Here is a 21,799-nt window from a genome sequence, read left to right on the forward strand (position 1 = left end):
GCTCAGATGGCGCTGGGGAGACGGATGGCTCAGATGGCGCTGGGGAGACGGATGGCTCCGATGGCGCTTGGCAGACGGCCAACTCTGACGGCGTTGGGCAGACGGACAGTTCAGACGGCGTTGGGCAGACGGACAGTTCAGACGGCGTTGGGCAGACGGGCAGTTCAGGCGCCGCTGGGCAGACGGGCAGTTCAGGCACCGCTGGGCAGACGGCAGACTCTGGCCGGCTGAGACGCACTATAGGCCTGATGCGTGGTGCCGGAACTGGAGGTACCGGGCTGAGGGCACGCACCTCAGGGCGAGTGCGGGGAGGAGGAACAGGGCTCTGGAGATGCACTGGAAGCCTGGTGCGTGGTGTAGGCACTGGTGGTACTGGGCTGGGGCGGGAAGGTGGCGCCGGATATACCGGACCGTGAAGGAGGACACGCGCTCTTGAGCACCGAGCCTCTCTAACCTTACCAGGTTGAATGGTCCCCGTAGCCCTGCCAGTGCGGCGAGGTGGAATAGCCCGCACTGGGCTATGCAGGCGAACCGGGGACACCACCTGTAAGGCTGGTGCCATGTACGCCGGCCCGAGGAGACGTACTGGAGGCCAGATATGTTGGGCCGGCTTCATGGCACCCGGCTCGATGCCCAACCTAGCCCTACCAGTGCGGCAAGGTGGAATAGCCCGCACTGGGCTAAGCACGCGTACTGGGGACACCGTGCGCTTTACCGCATAACACGGTGTCTGACCAGTACGACGCCTTCTCACACCACGGTAAGCCCGGGGAGTTGGCTCAGGTATCCAACCCGGCTTCGCCACACTCCCCTTTAGCCCCCCCCAAGAAATTTTTGGGTGAGCCTCTCGGGTTTCCAGCCACTCTGCCTTGCAAGCGCCTCATAATGCCGCCTCTCCGCTTTTGATGCCTCCAGCTCCGCTTTGGGACGGCGACACTCCTCTGGCTCTGCCCAGGGTCCTTCTCCGTCCAGAATCTCCTCCCATGTCCATTCCTCCTTGTACCACTGCTGCTGTCGCTGCTGCCCGTTGCCACGCTGCTTGGTCCGGGTTAGGTGGGTGTTTCTGTAACGGCTTTCTTCCATAGGTGAAGGAGAGGACCAAAGTGCAGCGCGGCTAGTGTTCAACATGTTTAATAAAAGAACAAGTGAAACACTACAAACAACATACAAAATAACAAAATGTGCAAAAACCGAGACAGACCTATCTGGTGCAGACAACCACAGAGACAGGAAACAAACACCCACAAAATCCCAACACAAAACAAGCCTCCTATATATGATTCTCAATCAGGGACAACGATTACCATCTGCCTCTGATTGAGAACCATATTAGGCTGGACATAGAAACAGACAAACTAGACACACAACATAGAATTCCCACCCAGCTCACGTCCTGACCAACACTAAACAAGCAAAACACATAATAACTCTGGTCAGGACGTTACACAAACATAGGCAAAGACACATGCATACACACACATGATAACATACACACTATACACACACAGGTACACATAGATTTTGTGTTGTAGATATCTGGTAGTGGAGTATGTGCCTGAGGGCACACACTTAGTGTGTTGTGAATTCTGTAATGAATGTATTGTAATGTTTTTAAAATTATATAACTGCCTTAATTCTGCCGGATCCCAGGAAGAGTAATGGGGATCCATAATAAATACAAATACAAATACACACTCACCGCACCAGACAAGCCACCAGGGTTCTTTTCACAGCCCCCATGTGCAGAACAAATTCAAGTCAATGTACAGTATTATACAGAGCCATGAGTGCATGGAACTCCATTCCATCTTATATAGCGCAAGTGAACAGCAAACCTGGTTTCAAAAAACAAATAAAGCAACACCTCATAGCACAATGTACCTCCCCCATGTGACCTACTTGTTGTGTGTTTGTACTGGCATGTATGTGTAACTGATAGATGCACACACACACTACATGTTAATGTTTTTAAATGTATGTAAATTGAAAAGTATTTTGTCTGTAATGTCTTTTTCATTATGTGCCGGACTCCAGTAAGACTAGTGGGGATTCTAATAAAATCTCAAATAGAAATCTGGAACTTTACTGGAACTCTACTGAGGTGAAATATTTATGGCCATGAACAGCAGATGCTCAGGGTTCCAGTCCTCTACTGTATATTCATTACTGATCTGCCCTTGTCTTCACCCGCCATCTCTGCCCTGAACACATGACACCAACAGTGGATGAGCACTCTGTGACCTCCATGGCCTCCACACTCAAGGAAAGGCACTGATCAATACATGTTATATGAATATGTGTTTATTGACCATATTTGCCCTTGTCGAGGTTATCCTCTAATAAGTGAGCATTACGCAAATCCCCAACGACGTGTTGTTTCAAATGTGCTTCAAAGCCTCGTAAACATCCAAGATTCCGCTGACTGGGGACAGACTGGGAATTGACTGGGCGCAAAAGACATCAGAACTTCTAATGTTAAACAAACACAGTTTTCTTGTCACTCACTATGTATGAACTAATCTAAACTCCTGGCAAGACCCAAGTAGGACCACAGCAATCAAAGCAGACATGTTGAAACATGCCCTGGCAGCAGGTCAGATTCTGCAGGCTCATGGTCTGAGTTTTTTGGTCTATTTTTACCCTGTCCATGGTTTCTTCATTTAGCTCCAGGTTCACATTTCCCCCTTCCAGCTCTCTAGGAGCCTTGCTCTAACCTCCTTTATATCCATCACCTGCCCTGCATGCCGGCCCGGCCTACCCAAACGGTTATGAAGGTTTAATTGCCTAGCATTAAAATTTCAGAGACCCCTGTTCCATCCTCCTGCATGGTGTGACAGGGGAAGAAGATGAAGTGACTGCTGACAGCATTAGGTTCTGGAACCACAAAGTTCAATGCATCAAAGCATCATGGTTTAATGCTAACTCTGCTACTACACAGACACTCAACTGTGAGATTTTCATCGCTTTATAACAGGGATGGACAACTCTGCTCCTGGAGGTCTGCAGTGTGTGCCGGTTTTTATTCCAGCCCAACAGTCACAAGTCTGGTTCAAACACTTAACTTACCATGGGCTTCAATCATGGTCTTCTTCGTGGTCTACAACACTTTCTTCCCATCTCCTTTTCTACATTCTGCTATCTCCCTCCCTGGCTATTGCACTCTCTGTACTCCTCTTCTCTAGCACCCTCTAACAGCAACCTGTGTCCTTACAGTACACCATAGAGCTAGATAGAGGACTCATTTTTATATCTGTGCCATTATAACGGCTGTGACAGCATGGGCAGCGCCGTTGAGGCTACAGCCTATAGGAATTCCCACCCAGTCGACTACTTCAAAATGGAGGAAGCATGGTGGAAGCCCTCAATGGTAATGTTCATGCCAAAACGGGTTATATCCATGATGAGTCTTCTATCGCTATGGCTCACATCCCTATGTTCCTCTCGGAGGAACAGTCAGTGTAGTGATACAGCAGCCGATGGGGAACACAGATCTGAGAGTCTGTTATTTATTGTGCAGAAATAGGCAAAAGGGATGAGAGAGTCTCTTCTAGCTCCTTCTCCCTGCTTTCCTTCCCTCCCAGCCCAGAGAATGCAATCACTCAGTAACTGTCATAGAGTATCTACAAAACATGGGACAAACTTGTTTAAGTTGCCATGCAAGTGGTAAAAGTGCTTTTAGAGTTATGGGAGCAGTTTAGAATGAGAAAACATGTGTTTTTATTGTATGTACAGTATGTATGTTGTACAATATGTTTTTATATAAAATATGCAGCCATGTGGACAGAGTTACCAACAGTACAGCAGGTGTCCTGTTATAATGGGTCATGCATAATAGTCTGTGTTATGTGTACATCTACGTGTGACAGTGTCAATCCTTTCTTGGTCTTACAAAAAAAGAAAAAAACCTTGTGTGTCCAGCAGCACAATAATGACATTCCTCTAACAAGATATTGAGAACGCTAAGCCACAGATGAGCAAAGTAAAGAAAATTATATCAATAGCCAGTGTGAAAACACAGAAAGACAGAAGGCAGACATTGTGATCTCTAAGCAACATCTACAGAGAGAGAGAGAGAGAGAGGGAGAGAAAGAGAGAGAAAGAGAGAGAGATAACGGAAATCATGTAGAATAAAGGGGTGGGAAAATGTGCTGCCCTTGATAGATGATCATGCTTGTGTTGCCTAGGTAACAAGCCCTGTTAGGTAACTAGGTTGCCATGGTGCCCATTTCTGCCAGTGATGGAGACCTGGCCTTCCTGTCCATGATCAAAGCTCACCAGCACAGAAAGGAACTCATAACACTGGACTAAACAGTGCTGCACTAGAGGGCAAATGTATTCAGCCATTCACTGGTCCTCAATTGAAATTAGGGCCAAACACCTGGAACATGTACAATAACTGCACCTGCATGTCCATTGGTGATTTAATGTAGGGATACATTTGGCAACGATACAGAGTAGATACTGACACAAAGAAATAAGCAACCAAACAACCAAATAAATAACCAAGCAAACACACAGCGAGACAACCTTGGATCCTCGGGTGGATGTCCTCAGTGTAATGAAAAAAAGAGAAACTGAACTTATATACAATTCCAAATGAATTGTGTGAACACAGTACAGCACACCCAAAATAATATATATTATGGAACTAGCCACGCAAATGAGATTAACTAGCTAATTTAAAAACGGTGTAATTGCCACACAGATAGATTCTACTCCAATCGTTCACAGGCCTTGTTATGCTGCAGTAGCTGTATATCAGGGCCCTAGTAGTCCCCTGGCCTTGGCCCATTATCATTGTGCCATATACACTGAACCACTAAATCATCTGGATAGGCTGATGGTAGTGGCAGCTAAACAGTAGAAACTATCTTGCCAAGTTCAATGGGTTAATACAAGGCATATTCTTTGCTTGTCTCACAGCCTCCACATTTATTTTTCAGGAACATTTACTACTACTGCGGGTTTCTTGTAACTTTAACAGTGACTCAACCGGTGTAGGTGTGTTTGTGTGGCTATGTGTGGGAGAGTTTCTCTGTTTGTTTTCAGGTGCAGCACCTCTGAGGTCATATCGTATTTGTCTGGATACTGCTTAAGCTAAATGTGTATATGTTTATCAGATTACTCTGACTGACTCCTCTCTCAAGGTGGTCTGACACAATCATCTGATTACATGTGTGCCAGTATGAATGTAATTTTTGCCTCCAATGTTCTGATGTGTCCTCCTGTGCAGATGGTTTCCATGGGAACAGGACCAGAGCGTCAAGCCGAATGCAGAGAGTATATGGATGTAATAAACATTCAAAACATGCGCTGTTCAGATAGAAGTGTGTATGTGAGAGATAAAAAACAATAAATGAATCACTCAAACAAAACATATAAGCACAAAACTCAAAGGGAGAACATATTTAATTACTTTTTATTTGTTTATTTATGTGGTTCTTTTTGTAAGGATCATCCAGAAAAGCTCAGCTAGAATACATATCTTGAAAGGGAACATAAGAATATGTACCTGTGTTGGTCGACAGATGGGGCATGACAAATTAAAGCAAACAGCTGGCATTCTTCCAACATACACTGAGTTGTGTGAACAATGCACATCGTATGTTCACACAGGCAGTTATTTTAGCATCTTAAAACCCCTTCTTATACAAGCACTAACTTCAAACAATAACTAACCTCAGCACTAAGGTTGGTTAGTTGCATTCACTACTGAACATCTTTCTACCTAATTTGACATATATTTTGCAAGATGTTGGAGTATATGATATACTGTACTGCGGTTTGTTGCTAAGGAAAAGAACAACCTTGGAAAAAACATGCAACTCCCATAGCAAACGTTTACTAAACACTCTGATCCCTAAAATATGGCACCATTGAAGAGGGAGGAGTCTCCCTGTTGCATAATTGTGGCCTGCACTGGTCCATGCTTCACTCCACCTCTTGGATAGGTTTGTGTTTGTAGATCAAAAGTGTGCATTGGTATGGCAGTGTTGCAGTGTGTAAATACAGCTTCATGTCTAAGTTGACTAGTTCCCTATAGGAGGAATTTAAAGTCTTTACTTGGCTGGTTCCTCTTTACCGTGTTAACTGAGCTAAGTAGTCTGGTCTAAAAACTGACTTTAGAAATACAAACGCTTTACATTATGCAGATGTGCACCCCAACCCCTTACTGATTAAATAGCAAATATTCTCAATTCAAGTTCTATATAATGAAATACACTGGTCTGTTTTTCAGTGCAAGAGATCTTATCTACTAAACCCAATAGTTTAACCTGATGTCTAGTTTGGAGCGCTGGTTGAATGGTTTATTATACAGGCAGTGTATATATTGTCTGTGGCAGCAATCTTATGCTAAGAGCATTTGTGAGCCAAATGAAGAGGTTATTAGTATTGATAGACTAGTCATATATTCCATTATTAGGCTATCAACCTTCAGTAACTATGTGGGTAATGTATCTGTTGTGTGTTTTGAAATCCCATGTAGGAAATAATGTGGTGAATAATTCCCCTGGGAGTTGGTAAAAGGAAAATGTGACGACTTTGCAGCAAAGTGTATTTTTCTTTATAATATGGCCATTCAAACTGAGTTAATGGAAACAGTGGAAAACTGTTCCTCAGCCTCCCTCACTTACACGTCTCAATGCCAATAATGGTATCTAGTACCACAACTTGCTCATGCAACATATTGGTAATAACCTGGCTCTTTGACACATTAAGCCAGCTGACAAAGGAGATATTAGTCCATATTCTATAGCTAACTAGAAAAGCAAAGCCCAAAGCTTGTGAAAACATACGCTTGTGAAAACAGTGTGGAAATAGTGTAACACATACAGTACTGTTGAAAGAGAGTTCAGAAACCAACCAACCAGTTGTCATTTACTACGTAGTTACAACATGGGTAATCATTTTGTTCTTATCCCATCAAAACCAGTTTTGCGAGTGCTTATGCTTATGTGAGTGCTTGATCTCTGTTAGTCTCATGGTCACATACTGAACAGTAAGTACATGCATATAAAAACCTTGTTCTGAGTGCAGTATGTACTGCATATGAAATCCACCGCACATTGTCTGGATGACGGTTTTCCACCTTGCAGCAAGTTAACATAGTAATATTTGCAAGAAATACCTCAAATAAATGTTTCTTTCCATTGCTGATAACTGCAAGGTTCCCTTTGCAGGCATAGTACCATACAGCCAATACATATTTCAGCAAGAAATGTGTCAATTGTTTGTATAACTGGGGATAACAAACTAATTTAAAGCACAACTACAGCTGAATTTAGGGCAAGTGATATTTTATGACATAAAAAACAAACATCATGTTGCGGTCATGATCACTTTGCTGAATTCATTTTTTCTTACACTCAAACCGTAATGTGTAGAAAGTGATGGCAATCAACATTTCTCAAAGGAAAGTTGAGTGTAAATATCTAAAAAAGGCAACTTAGATGTGGTATGACAAAAACAGCCTGAAAACAAGTATTTGGCAAGTTTTAACTCAGGGATAAACTGACTGTGTTACTGGGGTCAACATGACACTTGATTATTTCTCCAACATAGTTACATGAAGTCAGACACAAGGAAGAGAAGCAGATATACAACACTTATAGAAAACAAACAAACTTCAATAAACACATACACGCACACACGCACACACACACAAAGACACACACACAACGTTCATTCTTACTCAAGTGTGTACAGCATGAAATCAACCAGTCATAGGTACAGCAGCCAATGAGAAAGGTTTGAGAACCACCAACTCTTCTGGGTGACATTTAAGGCTGGGCAGGGGCTGGCAGCATGTCCAGCTGTCCATGTCAACACCCCCCTGGCACTGGTCATCTATGTACAACAAACAGACTAAGAGCATTATCAGTCGGGGGATGGGACGTTGTGGCCCACACACAGTGTGGTTGGAACACCATGGTTCATAACACAGACTGACTGGTCTGTGTTCTGTGATCGCCTGGCCCGGCCTGGGCGGGATGCTAGAGAGAAGAGAGACAGAAGCGTTATTACCCAGGGCCTGCTCCTGCTGGGCGAGGGCCTGCTGGGCGAGGGCCTGCTGGGCGAGGGCTTGGGTGAGAGTTAATGGTGGATGATGCTCAAAGTGCAGAGGGAGGAGCAGAGATGAGATAACTTTAGAGGAGTTTAATGTGTGCCGCCGGGCTGGCATCCCATGGTAAACCAGCTAGTTTTACCATGCTTCACCCATGCTTAGCCAATGCATCACACCTCTTAGTGTAGACTGTCTGTATAAATAGGTTGTTTTAAAGGGAAGTCTTATGAGTATGTTCAAACCATGCTTTCATTTATAATCCCCTTTAGATGTTGTTGAAGGTTTAGTCGTCACCATGCTGTGCATTCTGCCATGCATCTTCCAGGCCACTCTGGGTTCAGACTTGATTTCACTCCTGTTTAAGACCTCCCATTCACTTAATTTTGGTTTCCAAAAAGCTTGGTACACCAGAGGAGAGAAAGGGAGAAATACATTGACGTACATTCAATCCATTCAATGAAATACAGACCCCTCTGACAGGTTTCATACAAAATTTATTTCATGCTAGAGTTGTATTCTTCAACTCTTTTTTCCTATTGATTTCATGTTGCATAACATTGTGCATGCAGTTGATTTCCCCCCATGTTCTTAATTGCAAATAATCATTTTATGTTTTAAAATATACATATATTTTTGCTGCTTTCATAGTAGCTAAAGGTTGTTAGGGAAAGATGGTCAGACACATCCTGACTCAACCAGATTCTTTATGATTTATTTTCTAGTTTTCTTTAAAAAAATAACACTGTTCAAATTATATATATAGTATGTGAGAGTAAGAATGGTTCACTATGATAAGTTCTCCATAAATAATTGATCGTATACATCAATACGTATAGCAGTAGACAGAAACATAGATTACTAATTTAGCCTAAATGATTCTTCTCATTAAGATCCAGGATCACAAGCATGCCAACATAAACAAGTTCAAACATTATTTTAGCTTTTCACAACATAGAGAGCTTGCTGAAATATGTATATTCTCCATCTTTCTACAAATCTCTAGTTAGGAAATAGTGGTCAATATGACCAGAGCTGCCAGGTAACATGTACTCTGTACCACAAAGAAAAAGAGGAAGAAATGTGAAAAGAAAACACTGTCATTGAACACCTTAATAGTCTGGCTACATAAATTGTATGCAAAAGTGAGGAAACGTTAAAATAAAAATATATTCCTCATACGGATAGTCGTAATAGCTATAGTTTCTTTTTCTTTTTTACTAGTCCACCATGCAACTCATGCTAAATAAAAAGAGTCATGTTTAACTGATGGTATTGGGTGACATAAATGCCATTAGCAGTTATTCTTATTGTCCTCTACTTATTGATTTCATTCCACCCTTTCTTGCCATTCAGGCCAAGATGTCAGACCAATGTTCCTTTGTTATTTGTCTTTCTGTCCTCCTACAGTTCTTCATTGAGAAAAAGTCCATACAAAAACAACAACGAACAAAAGCAAAAAGGACTTCATCGATCTTGATGTTTGAGAGAAAACCTGTCCTCCAAAGTGAGACGGGTGAGCTCACTGTAAGAAGCCTCTGTATCTACTGTTTCTCTTCCTCACTGTGAATGTGGCCCTGTCAAGCCTTCCATCCGTGGAATCAAGAAACGTTGGAGAGGGGGATTTCTCCCAAAGCGTTGGTTTCTCCCATTCAGAGTCAGACTGTGGTGCACCCCCCTCAGGTCACTCTGAGAACTTCTGCCTGCATATACTTAACTAAGACAGTCTCCTCTTTACAGGGATCTGTGGTAGAGAATACACGGGAGGGTTGGGTTGCTCAGCATCAACCAGTCATTGGTCATTCTCAAAAGGATGAATGCATTTGAGAAAAGTAAGACAATGGGGGGGGGGGGGGGGGGGGCTTACAGAGAAAGAGGACCTCTAACAGATGTTTTAAAAATAAAAAAAACTTGCTCTGTGGTGATCCAGGAGAGGGAGAGAAAACAAGGGACAGAGATATAGAGAAGTGAAAGAAAGAGACAAGCTGAGAGGACAGCAGAGGAACAGAGTGTGTGACTGGGCCAACTATCTGTTGTGTCGGAGCTGTGTCCATGCACACCACGTCCCTGAGGGGGAGCCACCCCAAGAGAGAAAGACAGGATTGTAGCAGGATAGGAAGATCGACAGAATAAAAGACAGACGAGCAGAACAGGAGAAGAAGTCAACCAAAAATAGGAAAAGTGGACTTCTCTTTGAAGTAGCTACTTTGTGGTTGTGCTTGTGGTGGGAAGATACATTCTTTACCTTGTAAAAAAGTATTATGAAATAGAATATAGATAAGCTAAAATATATATCTTGACTACTGAATCTATTGATGGTTTGCCTTCAATAAAAACATGACTAGGTTCCAATAATTGATGTGTTAGAGTACTTCACCTACAGTGAATATTTACAGCTGGGTCCTTTTCACCATTTGGATGGGCTATACAAGAGTATTTAGAGAATATTATCTCCCATTCATAGGTGTAGAGTTCTATATGAGTTCTTCCAGATCTTTTGGAATCTACCTGAGCTGACCTACTCTTTCCTATGGATGTCAAAATTCCATATTTCTGGTATTAAAGACTCTCTTCCCATTATCAGTTTTGAGAAGGGACAGTTTACAGAGACAGAGAACAAGCAACACAGATAGATAACCACAGAAAAAAGAAGAGACGAAAGCGAAAAGCTGAAGACGGAGAGAAAGGTCCAGAGGACAAAAATGGGACAGACCGATACAACACGGTGGAACAAGAGCTAGCTGCAGATGGGGTTCCTGTGGGTGGGTAACAGGGAGAAGGGCAGAGGTTTAGAGGGGACCTTAGGAGACCGCCCTGTGTCACTGACCACTCCAGTACCAGCCCCCCATGCCGACAATGGTGCTAAGGCTATAAAGCATTTGGTAACCTTTGTTTTGGGAGAGACAGAGTTTCCAGGGTGTAGTGTAACAGTATGGGACCTCTATCTTTCAAATAATTTCCTTTCACTCTTTTTTCAAAATGTATAATGTTATTGATCCAGGCCAATTGTACACACGTATTACCATTCATGCATTCTCTGTTTGATTAAGGCCCCGGAAGCATGCAGAGAGCAGTTGGGGGGGGGGGGTTGAGGCACGGCTCGGAAAGAGAAGGCACATCAATGTATTTTCTAGCAGGGTTGAGAACCCAACAGCCATTCTGGCTCCAGGCACAAACACTTATCTGACGCTTATTCAGCTAGTTCAACATCAAGATACATTTGTGGTTAACAATATCAAATGGAGAAGAGAGACTGACAGTATCCAGTCTGCTTTGTAATACTGTCTATAAGAGTGCTGGCACAGAGCCATATTCAGCTAGACTTCAACATGTATCTACTGCAGTCCAATTATATAGTGATCTTGTTACATAATCTTATGACATGCTGTTATTTAATAACAATAGCCTGCCATCTATTTGTGAAGCAATGATATAAAAATAGTTATTTGCTGAAGTTATTCGTTGTTAGATCAGAGGTAGGACGCTGTTGAAAATGTCCGTCTTGCTTCTCACAATACTTGTCATAGACTGTAATACCATGTGGCCTCTCTTATTCCTCACCATACTTCACCCCTTACCACCAGCTACATTTCCTCTCCAATGCCAACCATCAGCTGGACAGGACATGCAGTGTTGAGTTAAGAGACAAGCACAACACATTCCAATATGGAGCAACAGAGAAACAGGTTCACTTTCCATTGGCAACATATACACAGACAATCACACACAGACACAGTCGCTGACATACCATACACACACTCAGAAGCACATTCATAAACACATGACATAGAATATACAACAGTGAGGGCATGTGTACTCTTAGCTGCTGTTAGTGATCATCCTACTTGATTCATGTAATGGATCAGTCTCATGAAGTGGACACAGTGGATTACAGTTGTGTTTGTGTTATGGCTCTTGAGAGTCACTGAACTTGTCCACCCAAAACAGATCATGCTCACAAAGAGCGGTTCACTATGGGAGACAGTGGGATTGTGGGACACAGTGGATTACAGTTGTGTTTGTGTTATGGCTCTTGAGAGTCACTGAACTTGTCCACCCAAAACAGATCATGCTCACAAAGAGCGGTTCACTATGGAAGATAGTGGGATTGTGTGACCTTTCGGTCAAAAAAAGCTCCACTGTGCACTAGAAGAGGCAGGATAAAAAAGTATGTGTAAACTGTATACTGTATGGAGGCTGTAGCAGGTTCTGTCTTAGCTAGTGTCTGGGAACTTGGCTGGGGATGATGGCAGGTGAGATTTAGCAATGCTATTAGCCCATGACAACAATATACAGTATTATGTGCTTGTGATTCATCTCCCTACGCTCAAAGCAGCTAATTTAAGAAGCTGCGGATGACACTGGCATTATAGTTTGATACTGCAACAATTGTGGAAGCAGCTTTTTCTTCGTCTTTTTCAGAGTTGATTCATCATAGAAGCCTTTGGTTTGCACTTGTCCTGCCTTTGCCTGGTGTAACTGTAGACTAGAGGATATGATGAAGGCCTGATGTTATTGTAGAGCATAAGGATAGTAAGGATCTCTCGGTGTGGTGAACAAGGCAATTCTTTGATTGTGCTATTCTTTAGTGTTAGAGGCTGGGGCGTCAGTTTGTGAGTGTGGCATGGCCGTCCTCTTGGCCACATACCCACCCAGCTAGCTGCAGCAGAGGGTAGCCCTGGGGGCCCTGGGGGCCGAGCGGTGGGCATAGGGGCGCCGGCTCCGCCAGTGACCTCCCCTGGGAAGGGCCGGCTACCGGCCAATTAGACACAAATCAAGGATGGGGGTATGATGAAAGGGGGAGTGATGGAGGGAGGAACAAACAGATCAGACAATGAGTAGAGGAAAAACAAGGAAAAACAAACATACGACAAAGAAAAACAGAAAAAGGGAAAGTTAAGGTTGGCCCAGGGGGCAGTGTGATAGTCTCGGTGATAGTGAACAAACCAAATGGAGAGTATGGAACACCCAGAGATGGAGAGGAGGGTTGGCAGGGTAACATAAAGAACATTTTCAAGAAAATCCCAAAACAGAAAAACAAGACCACTAATTAGTGATTTGTTTATATATTTGTTCAGTAACTTATTTCATGAGGAAGTAAATAAATTAAAGTAAGAGTAATAAAGATGATTCAGTTTTAATGAAAGAGAGAGAGAAGAGTTGGACAGAGAAAAAGGCTAGCGTCCAAATGCCAAATAAGAATGTTGGGGGTGATGTTTTTTGTTGTTGTTTTTTTTCACCTTTATTTAACCAGGTAGGCCAGTTGAGAACAAGTTCTCATTTACAACTGCGACCTGGCAGATGTTGTGTCGCTCAGCAGTAGTATGTGGGTGGGGGACCTGAAGTTGTTTGTGTTGGAACTGTATAGACAAAGATAGTAAGGACAAGACCTACTGTGAGATAGCAACAAAAAATGATGTGTGTACTCTCTAAAGTGTCTTTTTGTGTCACGTTTCAGACTTACAGTACAGCTGTGCAGTTTCTCCTCCCTGAGTACACATGAAAGTGTGTTTGTGCTTGACTCTAAGTGTGTTCCCTGAGGTGTGTTCCCTGAGGTGTGTTCCCTGAAATGTGTTCCCTGAAATTTGTGCACTGAGGAAGGTGTGCCCTGAGATTTAAGCCCTGGGATGTGTGCCCAGATGTAGGGCCTGTGTCAAGGTGTGTCATATTACGTACCCTTCCTGACTCTGGCCGCCGTGTGGCCTGGCCGCCCGCCCATGGCCAGCAGGAAGCAGGGCTGCTGCTCGGACCGGTCAATAGGGCTTAAGATCTGTCCGTCGTCAGGTGACATGATCTGGTCTATGTGGGGACAGTCTTCATTGGCCAGTGCTGCTTTTTCTGCCTCCTTGGCTGACTCCTTGGCTGACTCCTTAGCTGAATCCTTGGCTGACTCCTTGGCTGACTCCTTGGCTAACTCCTTGGCTGCTCTCTTGGCTGACTCCTTGGACGTTTCCCCGTTCACTTTGGGATCTTGAAAAACAGCTTGTGGAGCTGAAACAGGGGGAGAAGAACTTAGTGGTGATTCCTCAATGGTGTGGAAGAGGTTGTGTTAGCACCGGCATTTATGTGCAAGCTTGGCTGTTTTTTGAATCAACCAAGTAACACAGTTTTGAAGCACAATCATCAAACGTTTTAAAATGTCAAATAAACATTGACCTTTCCCAACTGCCCCAAATCCCATCCACTGGAGCTTCAACAAACAAAAACTCTTCAGACTTGCTGCTCAATTTGGCACAGAATATCTGCTTTCTTTGGTTTCCCAAATCCCTCACTCTCAAAACGAACAAGCTCCTGTCCTTGAAATGTACCACCTGCCTTTACAGACATAGCAGTGACTATGTACAGGTCAATAAAATAACCATAGTGCCACACGATTCTTCATCTTCAGCATGGTAAGTAAAGGTAGTGGAGTTCTAAGCCATTACCTTCTGTACATGACCAACTCAAAACAATGGAACAGGAAACACTAACATTTGATCATCTAGGCCTCACATGTCATGCCTCGTGGGCCTTATAAGCATTACATCTCCAGACTGAACCACACAGCCCAGACCACCACTGTCACCGCTGTAGTGAAACATTATTTGTGGGTAACACTTGCAGATATTAGCAATGGTGTCTCTGCTGCATTGACGCTCCACCCCATTACACATTACAGTAATCCATCTGCTCTTGTCAGCGCAGCAGGCAGCACAAAGACCCTAGCCAGCCACACACAGCCATTGTACGTGTGATGCAGACCCTCTGGGATAGAGGGAGAGGAAGAAGGGGAGAGAGAGTGGGAGATGAGTCACTTTCTTCAGAATAGTTCAATGAATAGACACCATTCTCTAACTCCCTCACCTTTTCCCTCTCTGTTCCTCCCCTTCTCCCTATCCCTGTTGACTTATGTCTTTTTTTCATCTTTTGGATATCTGTATCCAATTCATGGGATCTATTGATTGGCTGTTGGCCTCGTAATCGTGCATGTCTGATGTGATGAAGTGGCAGAGGATTTGTCCAGATGGTGCCTCTTTACGGGAAAGAGAGGGAGAGTAAAGATGACACAGCAGTAATGAACATATCACTGAGATCTGTCCATCACTGGCATCGTGGAGGACAACACTTCCAAAAGAAGCATGATGCATTCTGGTCATTTTGGTCAGTCATCACTACAGCCTGAAGCCATCTTACTCTCTACTTTCTACTGCACTAACAACATTTCTCGCAGAACCATACTCATCACTTCTCATTCAAATGTGTTGCCACACTGCACAACTACAGAGGAGATATACAGCGAGATACTGTATGTAAGTTAGCGGACCTGGTCCAGAAGTGTCTGTGTTGCACGTGTGGTTAAAAACAGCTCACTGAATAAAAGATGACAGAGGGTGTTTTTTTTTTACTGCACTGGCTTGCTGACTGGAACTGCACTCTCATAGTCATCCCAATGGCATTTCACCGGGTCCTCACTGGTCCCTTACTGTGTGTCTGTGTGTTTTGACATTGATTAGTAAAAATAGATGTGTTCATTTGTTTAAACTTCAAAACAATAAGCACACACCATATTCAAGTATGCAACAAAGTAGTGGATGTCATAAATAAGCAAGTAGCTACGTTGTCTGTGTGTGTGTGTGTGTGTGTGTGTGTGTGTGTGTGTGTGTGTGTGTGTGTGTGTGTGTGTGTGTGTGTGTGTGTGTGTGTGTGTGTGCGTGTGCGTGTGCGTGTGAGTGCGTGTGTGCGTGTGTGCGTGTGTGCGTGTGTGCGTGTGTGCGTGTGTGCGTGTGTGTGTGTGTGTGTGTGTGTGTCGAGCCAGAATGCTCGATCACATCAGCTGCTCAAGGGACCAGCTTTATGAGGAGTACAGTACAGCACTTTAAAAGTTATGTAACCTTTCCCAGCTCTCTTATTCAGAGGAATTGAGCTCTATAGATAGTGTAGACTGCTGTAAAAAGCAAATTGATGCATTGCATATTTGGCAATCCTAGTCTATTCCTCATCCTAATCAAACAGCCCATGCCTCTTGTTCAAAGACTGGAGGACTCAGACAGAGTTCTCACTCCATGGGAGGCCATATATAGAAAATGCCAACTCATGTGCCAGAATCACAACATTCACATGCATTATTCATTTCCCCCTGAGCTGAACCCAACCCATCTTGAGGGCCCATGCTTAGCATGTTCCTGAATGTGTGTGTATTCATGTGTTATTACATACATGTATCCCTTATAGTAACTTTGGAATAATGTCCATGTAATGTAAAGTGTTGCTCTGTTAAATTACCATTCAGTGACATCATGTACAGTAGATGGATGAGCTGGTCAAACTGTTTTCTGATTGGGTGCTAAATGAGTTTCAGATTGGCTGCTTATTCCATCATTCTGCTTTGCAGCCCAGTGTGAATAATAGGAGAAGCAAGTGAATAGCTGCAGTTCGTGGCAGAACCTGAGTCTTATTGTGCAATGTGCGTTGCTTGGAGACTGTTGTCATGGCAACATGCATTGGCACAGAAAAAAGATTGGGGGGAATTAAATAAATGAGACATTAAGAATGAGAGAGGATGTTGGGAAGGTGAAAACAATCATTGTTTTTACCACCTCCAGAGAACGTACATTATGGCAGTGCCTGGTGAAACTCTAACTCTCATTGTTCAAGATCATAGAAATAATGAGACTTATGCACATCCTGTATCATATGACTAGGCAAAGTCAGGAAGTCAGGAAGTGTTAATGTTTTTCCTCTCTCCTCCAGCAGACAAGTCATTATGTCACCTCTGGTTGTTCTCTCTGCAGGGAGTCAGGTCAGATGATAGGCCCTGATGGCTCAGCGTGTAGACGCCATCTGACAGGCTGCAAAGTAAAGGTGCAGATAGAGGTCAAGGTAATCTAAATGTGTTTGTTACAAACAAATAACTATCAATGAATAGTATCGTTGGAATCTAATCAGTAGAGACACCTTGTAAGTGGGACATCTTGGATACACAACTCTCCAGGGAAAACATTCATTATAAAGTTAAAGGATTCTATTATAAACAGGAGTACAGCCAGCGAGCGAGGGGTGCAGTGTTTTTTTTGTGTGTGTGTGAGAGTGCTCAGAGGGTTGTTAGTCATAGACATAGAGTGGAATGATGCTTGGCCGTAACATGTGGCAGTAAATAAGGAGCCATCACCAGATGCACTCATGGCCACTTCAGGCCCTCGTGGCAGGGCATACATACACACTACTCACACTATTTCATAGAAGAGGGAACTTCATGGAATCTGTTGGGCCCTATCCCTATCATGAGTAGGCGATGTACAGTATATCAGCCTGTGAGTAACTGAGAATCCGCCAAAGCTGCTGGTGCTCACCACAGCTGGCCTGGTCATCCAAGCAGAAAAACATGAAAGAGCAACACAGTCATCATCCATCCAAGGGACTTCCTGAAAATTGATAGGTTCTCTGAGGGAAACCCCCACTCTCTGCTGTCTTTGTCCAACTTCCCCTATGAGTCACACAGGTTAGACACACAGGTCTCCAGGCAACCAGGCTGTCTCTTTTATTGCAGTAATTTCTAGAGTGCGATATCACTGGTGCAATGTTAGTTAAACAAGTTAACTGTGAAATAATGGCATTCGCTGTTATTAAAAAAGATATATATATAAACACTACCGGTCAAAAGTTTTAGAACACCTACTCAAGACATCAAAACTATGAAATAACACATATGGAATCATGTAGTAACCAAAAAGGTGTTAAACAAATCTAAATATATTTTATATTTGAGATTCTTTAAATAGCCACTCTTTGCCATGATGACAGCTTTACACACTCTTGGCATTCTCTCAACCAGCTTCACCTGGAATGCTTTTCCAACAGTCTTGAAGGAGTTCCCACATATGCTGAGCACTTGTTGGCTGCTTTTCTTTCATTCTGCGGTCCAACTCATCCAAAAATTGTCAATTTGGTTCAGGTTGGGGGATTGTGGAGGCCAGGTCATCTGATGCAGCACTCCATCACTCTCCATCTTGGTAAAATAGCCCTTACACAGCCTGGAGGTGTGTTGGGTCATTCTCCTGTTGAAAAACAAATGACAGTCCCACTAAGCCCAAACGAGATGGGATGGCGTATCATTGCAGAATGCTGTGGTAGCCATGTTGGTTAAGTGTGCCTTGAATTCTAAATAATTCACAGACAGTGTAACCAGCAAAGCACCCCCACACCGTAACACCTCCTCCTCCGTGCTTTACAGTGGGAATTACACATGCGGAGATCATCCGTTCACCCACACCGCGTCTCACAAAGACGCGGTCCTTTGGTCTGGAGTCAAATTTGGACTCCAGACCAAAGGACAAATTTCCACCGGTCGAATGTCCATTGCTTGTGTTTCTTGGCCCATGCAAGTCTATTCTTCTTATTGGTGTCCTTTAGTAGTGGTTTCGTTGCAGCAATTCATCTATGAAGGCCTCATTCAAACAGTCTCCTCTGAACCCTGAAATTTCCATCCGTAACTATAACATTTTCCGACAAGATAGAACTGTCAAAGGGGGCGGTGTTGCAATCTACTGCAGAGATAGCCTGCAGAGTTCTGTCATACTATCCAGGTCTGTACCCAAACAATTTGAGTTTCTACTTTTAAAAATCCACCTGTCCAGAAACAAGTCTCTCACCGTTGCCGCTTGCTATAGACCACCCTCTGCCCCCAGCTGTGCCCTGGACACCATATGTGAATTGATTGCTCCTCATCTATCTTCAGAGCTCGTGCTGCTAGGTGACATAAACTGGGACATGCTTAACACCCCAGCCATCCTACAATCTAAGCTAGATGCCCTCAATCTCACACAAAATATCAATGAACCCACCAGGTACAACCCCAAATCCGTAAACACGGGCACCCTCATAGATATCATCCTAACCAACTTGCCCTCCAAATACACCTCTGCTGTTTTCAACCAAGATCTCAGTGATCACTGCCTCATTGCCTGCATCCGTAATGGGTCTGCGGTCAAACAACCACCCCTCATCACTGTCAAACGCTCCCTTAAACACTTCTGTGAGCAGGCCTTTCTAATCGACCTGGCCCGGGTATCCTGGAAGGATATTGACCTCATCCCGTCAGTAGAGGATGCCTGGTTGTTCTTTAAAAGTGCCTTCCTCACCATCTTAATAAATAAGCATGTGTCACGTTCTGACCTTAGTTCCTTTGTTATGTCTTTATTTTAGTTTGGTCAGGGCGTGAGTTGGGGTGGGCATTCTATGTTGTTTTTCTATGTTTTGTTCCGTAGGTAATTTTCTATGTGTTTGGCCTAGTATGGTTCTCAATCAGAGGCAGGTGTCAGTCGTTGTCTCTGATTGTGAGCCATATTTAGGTAGCCTGTTTTTCATTGTGTTTTGTGGGTGATTATTTTCTGTTCTGTGTTTTTGTTTCACCGTATAGGAGTGTTCGTTTGTCGTTTTCTTGTTTTTGTTCAGTGTTCATTATTTTCGTATTAAAACAATATGGACACTTACCACGCTGCGCATTGGTCCTCCTCTTCTTCCAACCACGACAAGCGTTACAGCATGCCCCATTCAAAAAAATTAGAACCAGGAACAGATATAGCGCTTGGTTCACTCCAGACCTGACTGCCCTTGACCAGCACAAAAACATTGTGTGGCGTACTGCATTAGCATCGAATAGCCCCCGCGATATGCAACTTTTTAAGAAAGTTAGGAACCAATATATACAGGCAGCTAGGAAAGCTAAGGCTAGCTTTTTCACGCAGAAATTTGCATCCTGTAGCACAAACTCAAAAAAGTTCTGGGACACTGTAAAGTCCATGGAGAATAAGAGCACCTCCTCCCAGCTGCCCACTGCACTGAGGCTAGGAAACACTGTCACCACCGATAAATCCACTATAATTGAGAATTTCAATAAGCATTTTTCTACGGCTGGCTATGCTTTCCACCTGGCTACCCCTACCCCGATCAACAGCCCTCCACCTCCCACAGCAACTCGCCCAAGCCTTCCCATTTCTCCTTCACCCAAATCCAGATAGCTGATGTTCTGAAAGAGCTGCAAAATCTGGACCCCTACAAATCAGCCAGGCTAGACAATCAAGCTAGACCCTCTCTTTCTAAAACTCTCTGCCGAAATTGTTGCAACCCCTATTACTAGCCTGTTCAACCTCTCTTTGTATAGTCTGAGATTCCCAAAGATTGGAAAGCTGCCGCGGTCATCCCCCTCTTCAAAGGGGGAGACAATCTAGGCCCAAACTGCTACAGACCTATATCTATACTACCCTGCCTTTCTAAGGTCTTTGAAAGCCAAGTTAACAAACAGATTACCGACCATTTCGAATCCCACCATACCTTCTCCGCTATGCAATCTGGTTTCAGAGCTGGTCATGGGTGCACCTCAGCCACGCTCAAGGTCCTAAACGATATCATAACCGCCATCGATAAGAGACATTACTGTGCAGCCGTATTCATCGACCTGGCCAAGACTTTCGACTCTGTCAATTACCACATTCTTATCGGCAGACTCAACAGCCTTGGTTTCTCAAATGATTGCCTCGCCTGGTTCACCAACTACTTCTCTGATAGAGTTCAGTGTGTCAAATCGGAGGGCCTGTTGTTCGGACCTCTGGCAGTCTCCATGGGGGTACCACAGGGTTCAAATCTCGGGCCGACTCTTTTCTCTGTATATATTAATGATGTCGCTCTTACTGCTGGTGATTCTCTGATCCACCTCTATGCAGACGACACCATTCTGTATACCTCTGGCCCTTCTTTGGACACTGTGTTAACTAACCTCCAGACGAGCTTTAATGCCATACAACTCTCCTTCTGTGGCCTCCAACTGCTCTTAAATGCAAGTAAAACTAAATGCATGCTCTTCAACCGATCGCTGCCTGCACCTGCCCGCCCGTCCAGCATCACTACTCTGGACGGTTCTGACTTAGAATATGTGAAGAACTACAAATACCTAGGTGTCTGGTTAGACTGTAAACTCTCCTTCCAGACTCACATTAAGCATCTCCAATCCAAAATTAAATCTAAAATCGGCTTCCTATTTCGCAACAAAGCATCCTTCAATCATGCTGCCAAACATAACCTCGTAAAACTGACCATCCTACCGATCCTCGACTTCGGCGATGTCATTTACAAAATAGCCTCCAACACTCTACTCAACAAATTGGATGCAGTCTATCACAGTGCCATCAATTTTGTCACCAAAGCCCCATATACTACCCACCACTGCGACCTGTACGCTCTCGTTGGCTGGCCCTCGCTTCATACTCGTCGCCAAACCCACTGGCTCAAGGTCATCTACAAGTCTCTGCTAGGTAAAGCCCCGCCTTATCTCAGCTCACTGGTCACCATAGCAGCACCCACCCATAGCACGCACTCCAGCAGGTATATCTCACTGTTCACCCCCAAAGCCAATTCTTCCTTTGGCCGCCTTTCCTTCCAGTTCTCTGCTGCCAATGACTGGAACGAACTTCAAAAATCACTGAAGCTGGAGACATATCATATCTCCCTCACTAGCTTTAAGCACCAGCTATCAGAGCACCTCACAGATCAGTGCACCTGTACATAGCTCATCTGTAAATAGCCCATCCAACTACCTCATCCCCATACTGTATTTATGTATTAATCTTGCTCCTTTGCACCCCAGTATCTCTACTTACACATTCATCTGCTGCACATCTACCATTCCAGTGTTTAATTGCTATATTGTAATTACTTCGCCACCATGGCCTATTTATTGCCTTACCTCCCATATCCTACCTCATT

The 21,799-nt window shown here is 43.9% G+C and overlaps 1 protein-coding gene across 1 annotated transcript in view; it reads right to left on the reverse strand.

Moving 5' to 3' along the window:
- Positions 1-13,730: 13,730 nt before the first annotated feature.
- Positions 13,731-21,799, reverse strand: part of LOC120025328 (potassium voltage-gated channel subfamily C member 1-like) — a 28,081-nt gene continuing 20,012 nt past the window's right edge. Inside the window, exon 3 of the mRNA XM_038969851.1 lies at positions 13,731-14,053. Within this exon, the coding sequence (XP_038825779.1) occupies positions 13,731-14,053 (323 nt within the window). The remainder of the gene's footprint in view (positions 14,054-21,799) is intronic.

Source organism: Salvelinus namaycush, chromosome 30 (genome assembly GCF_016432855.1).
Source record: "Salvelinus namaycush isolate Seneca chromosome 30, SaNama_1.0, whole genome shotgun sequence".
Taxonomy (NCBI): Eukaryota; Metazoa; Chordata; class Actinopteri; order Salmoniformes; family Salmonidae; genus Salvelinus; species Salvelinus namaycush.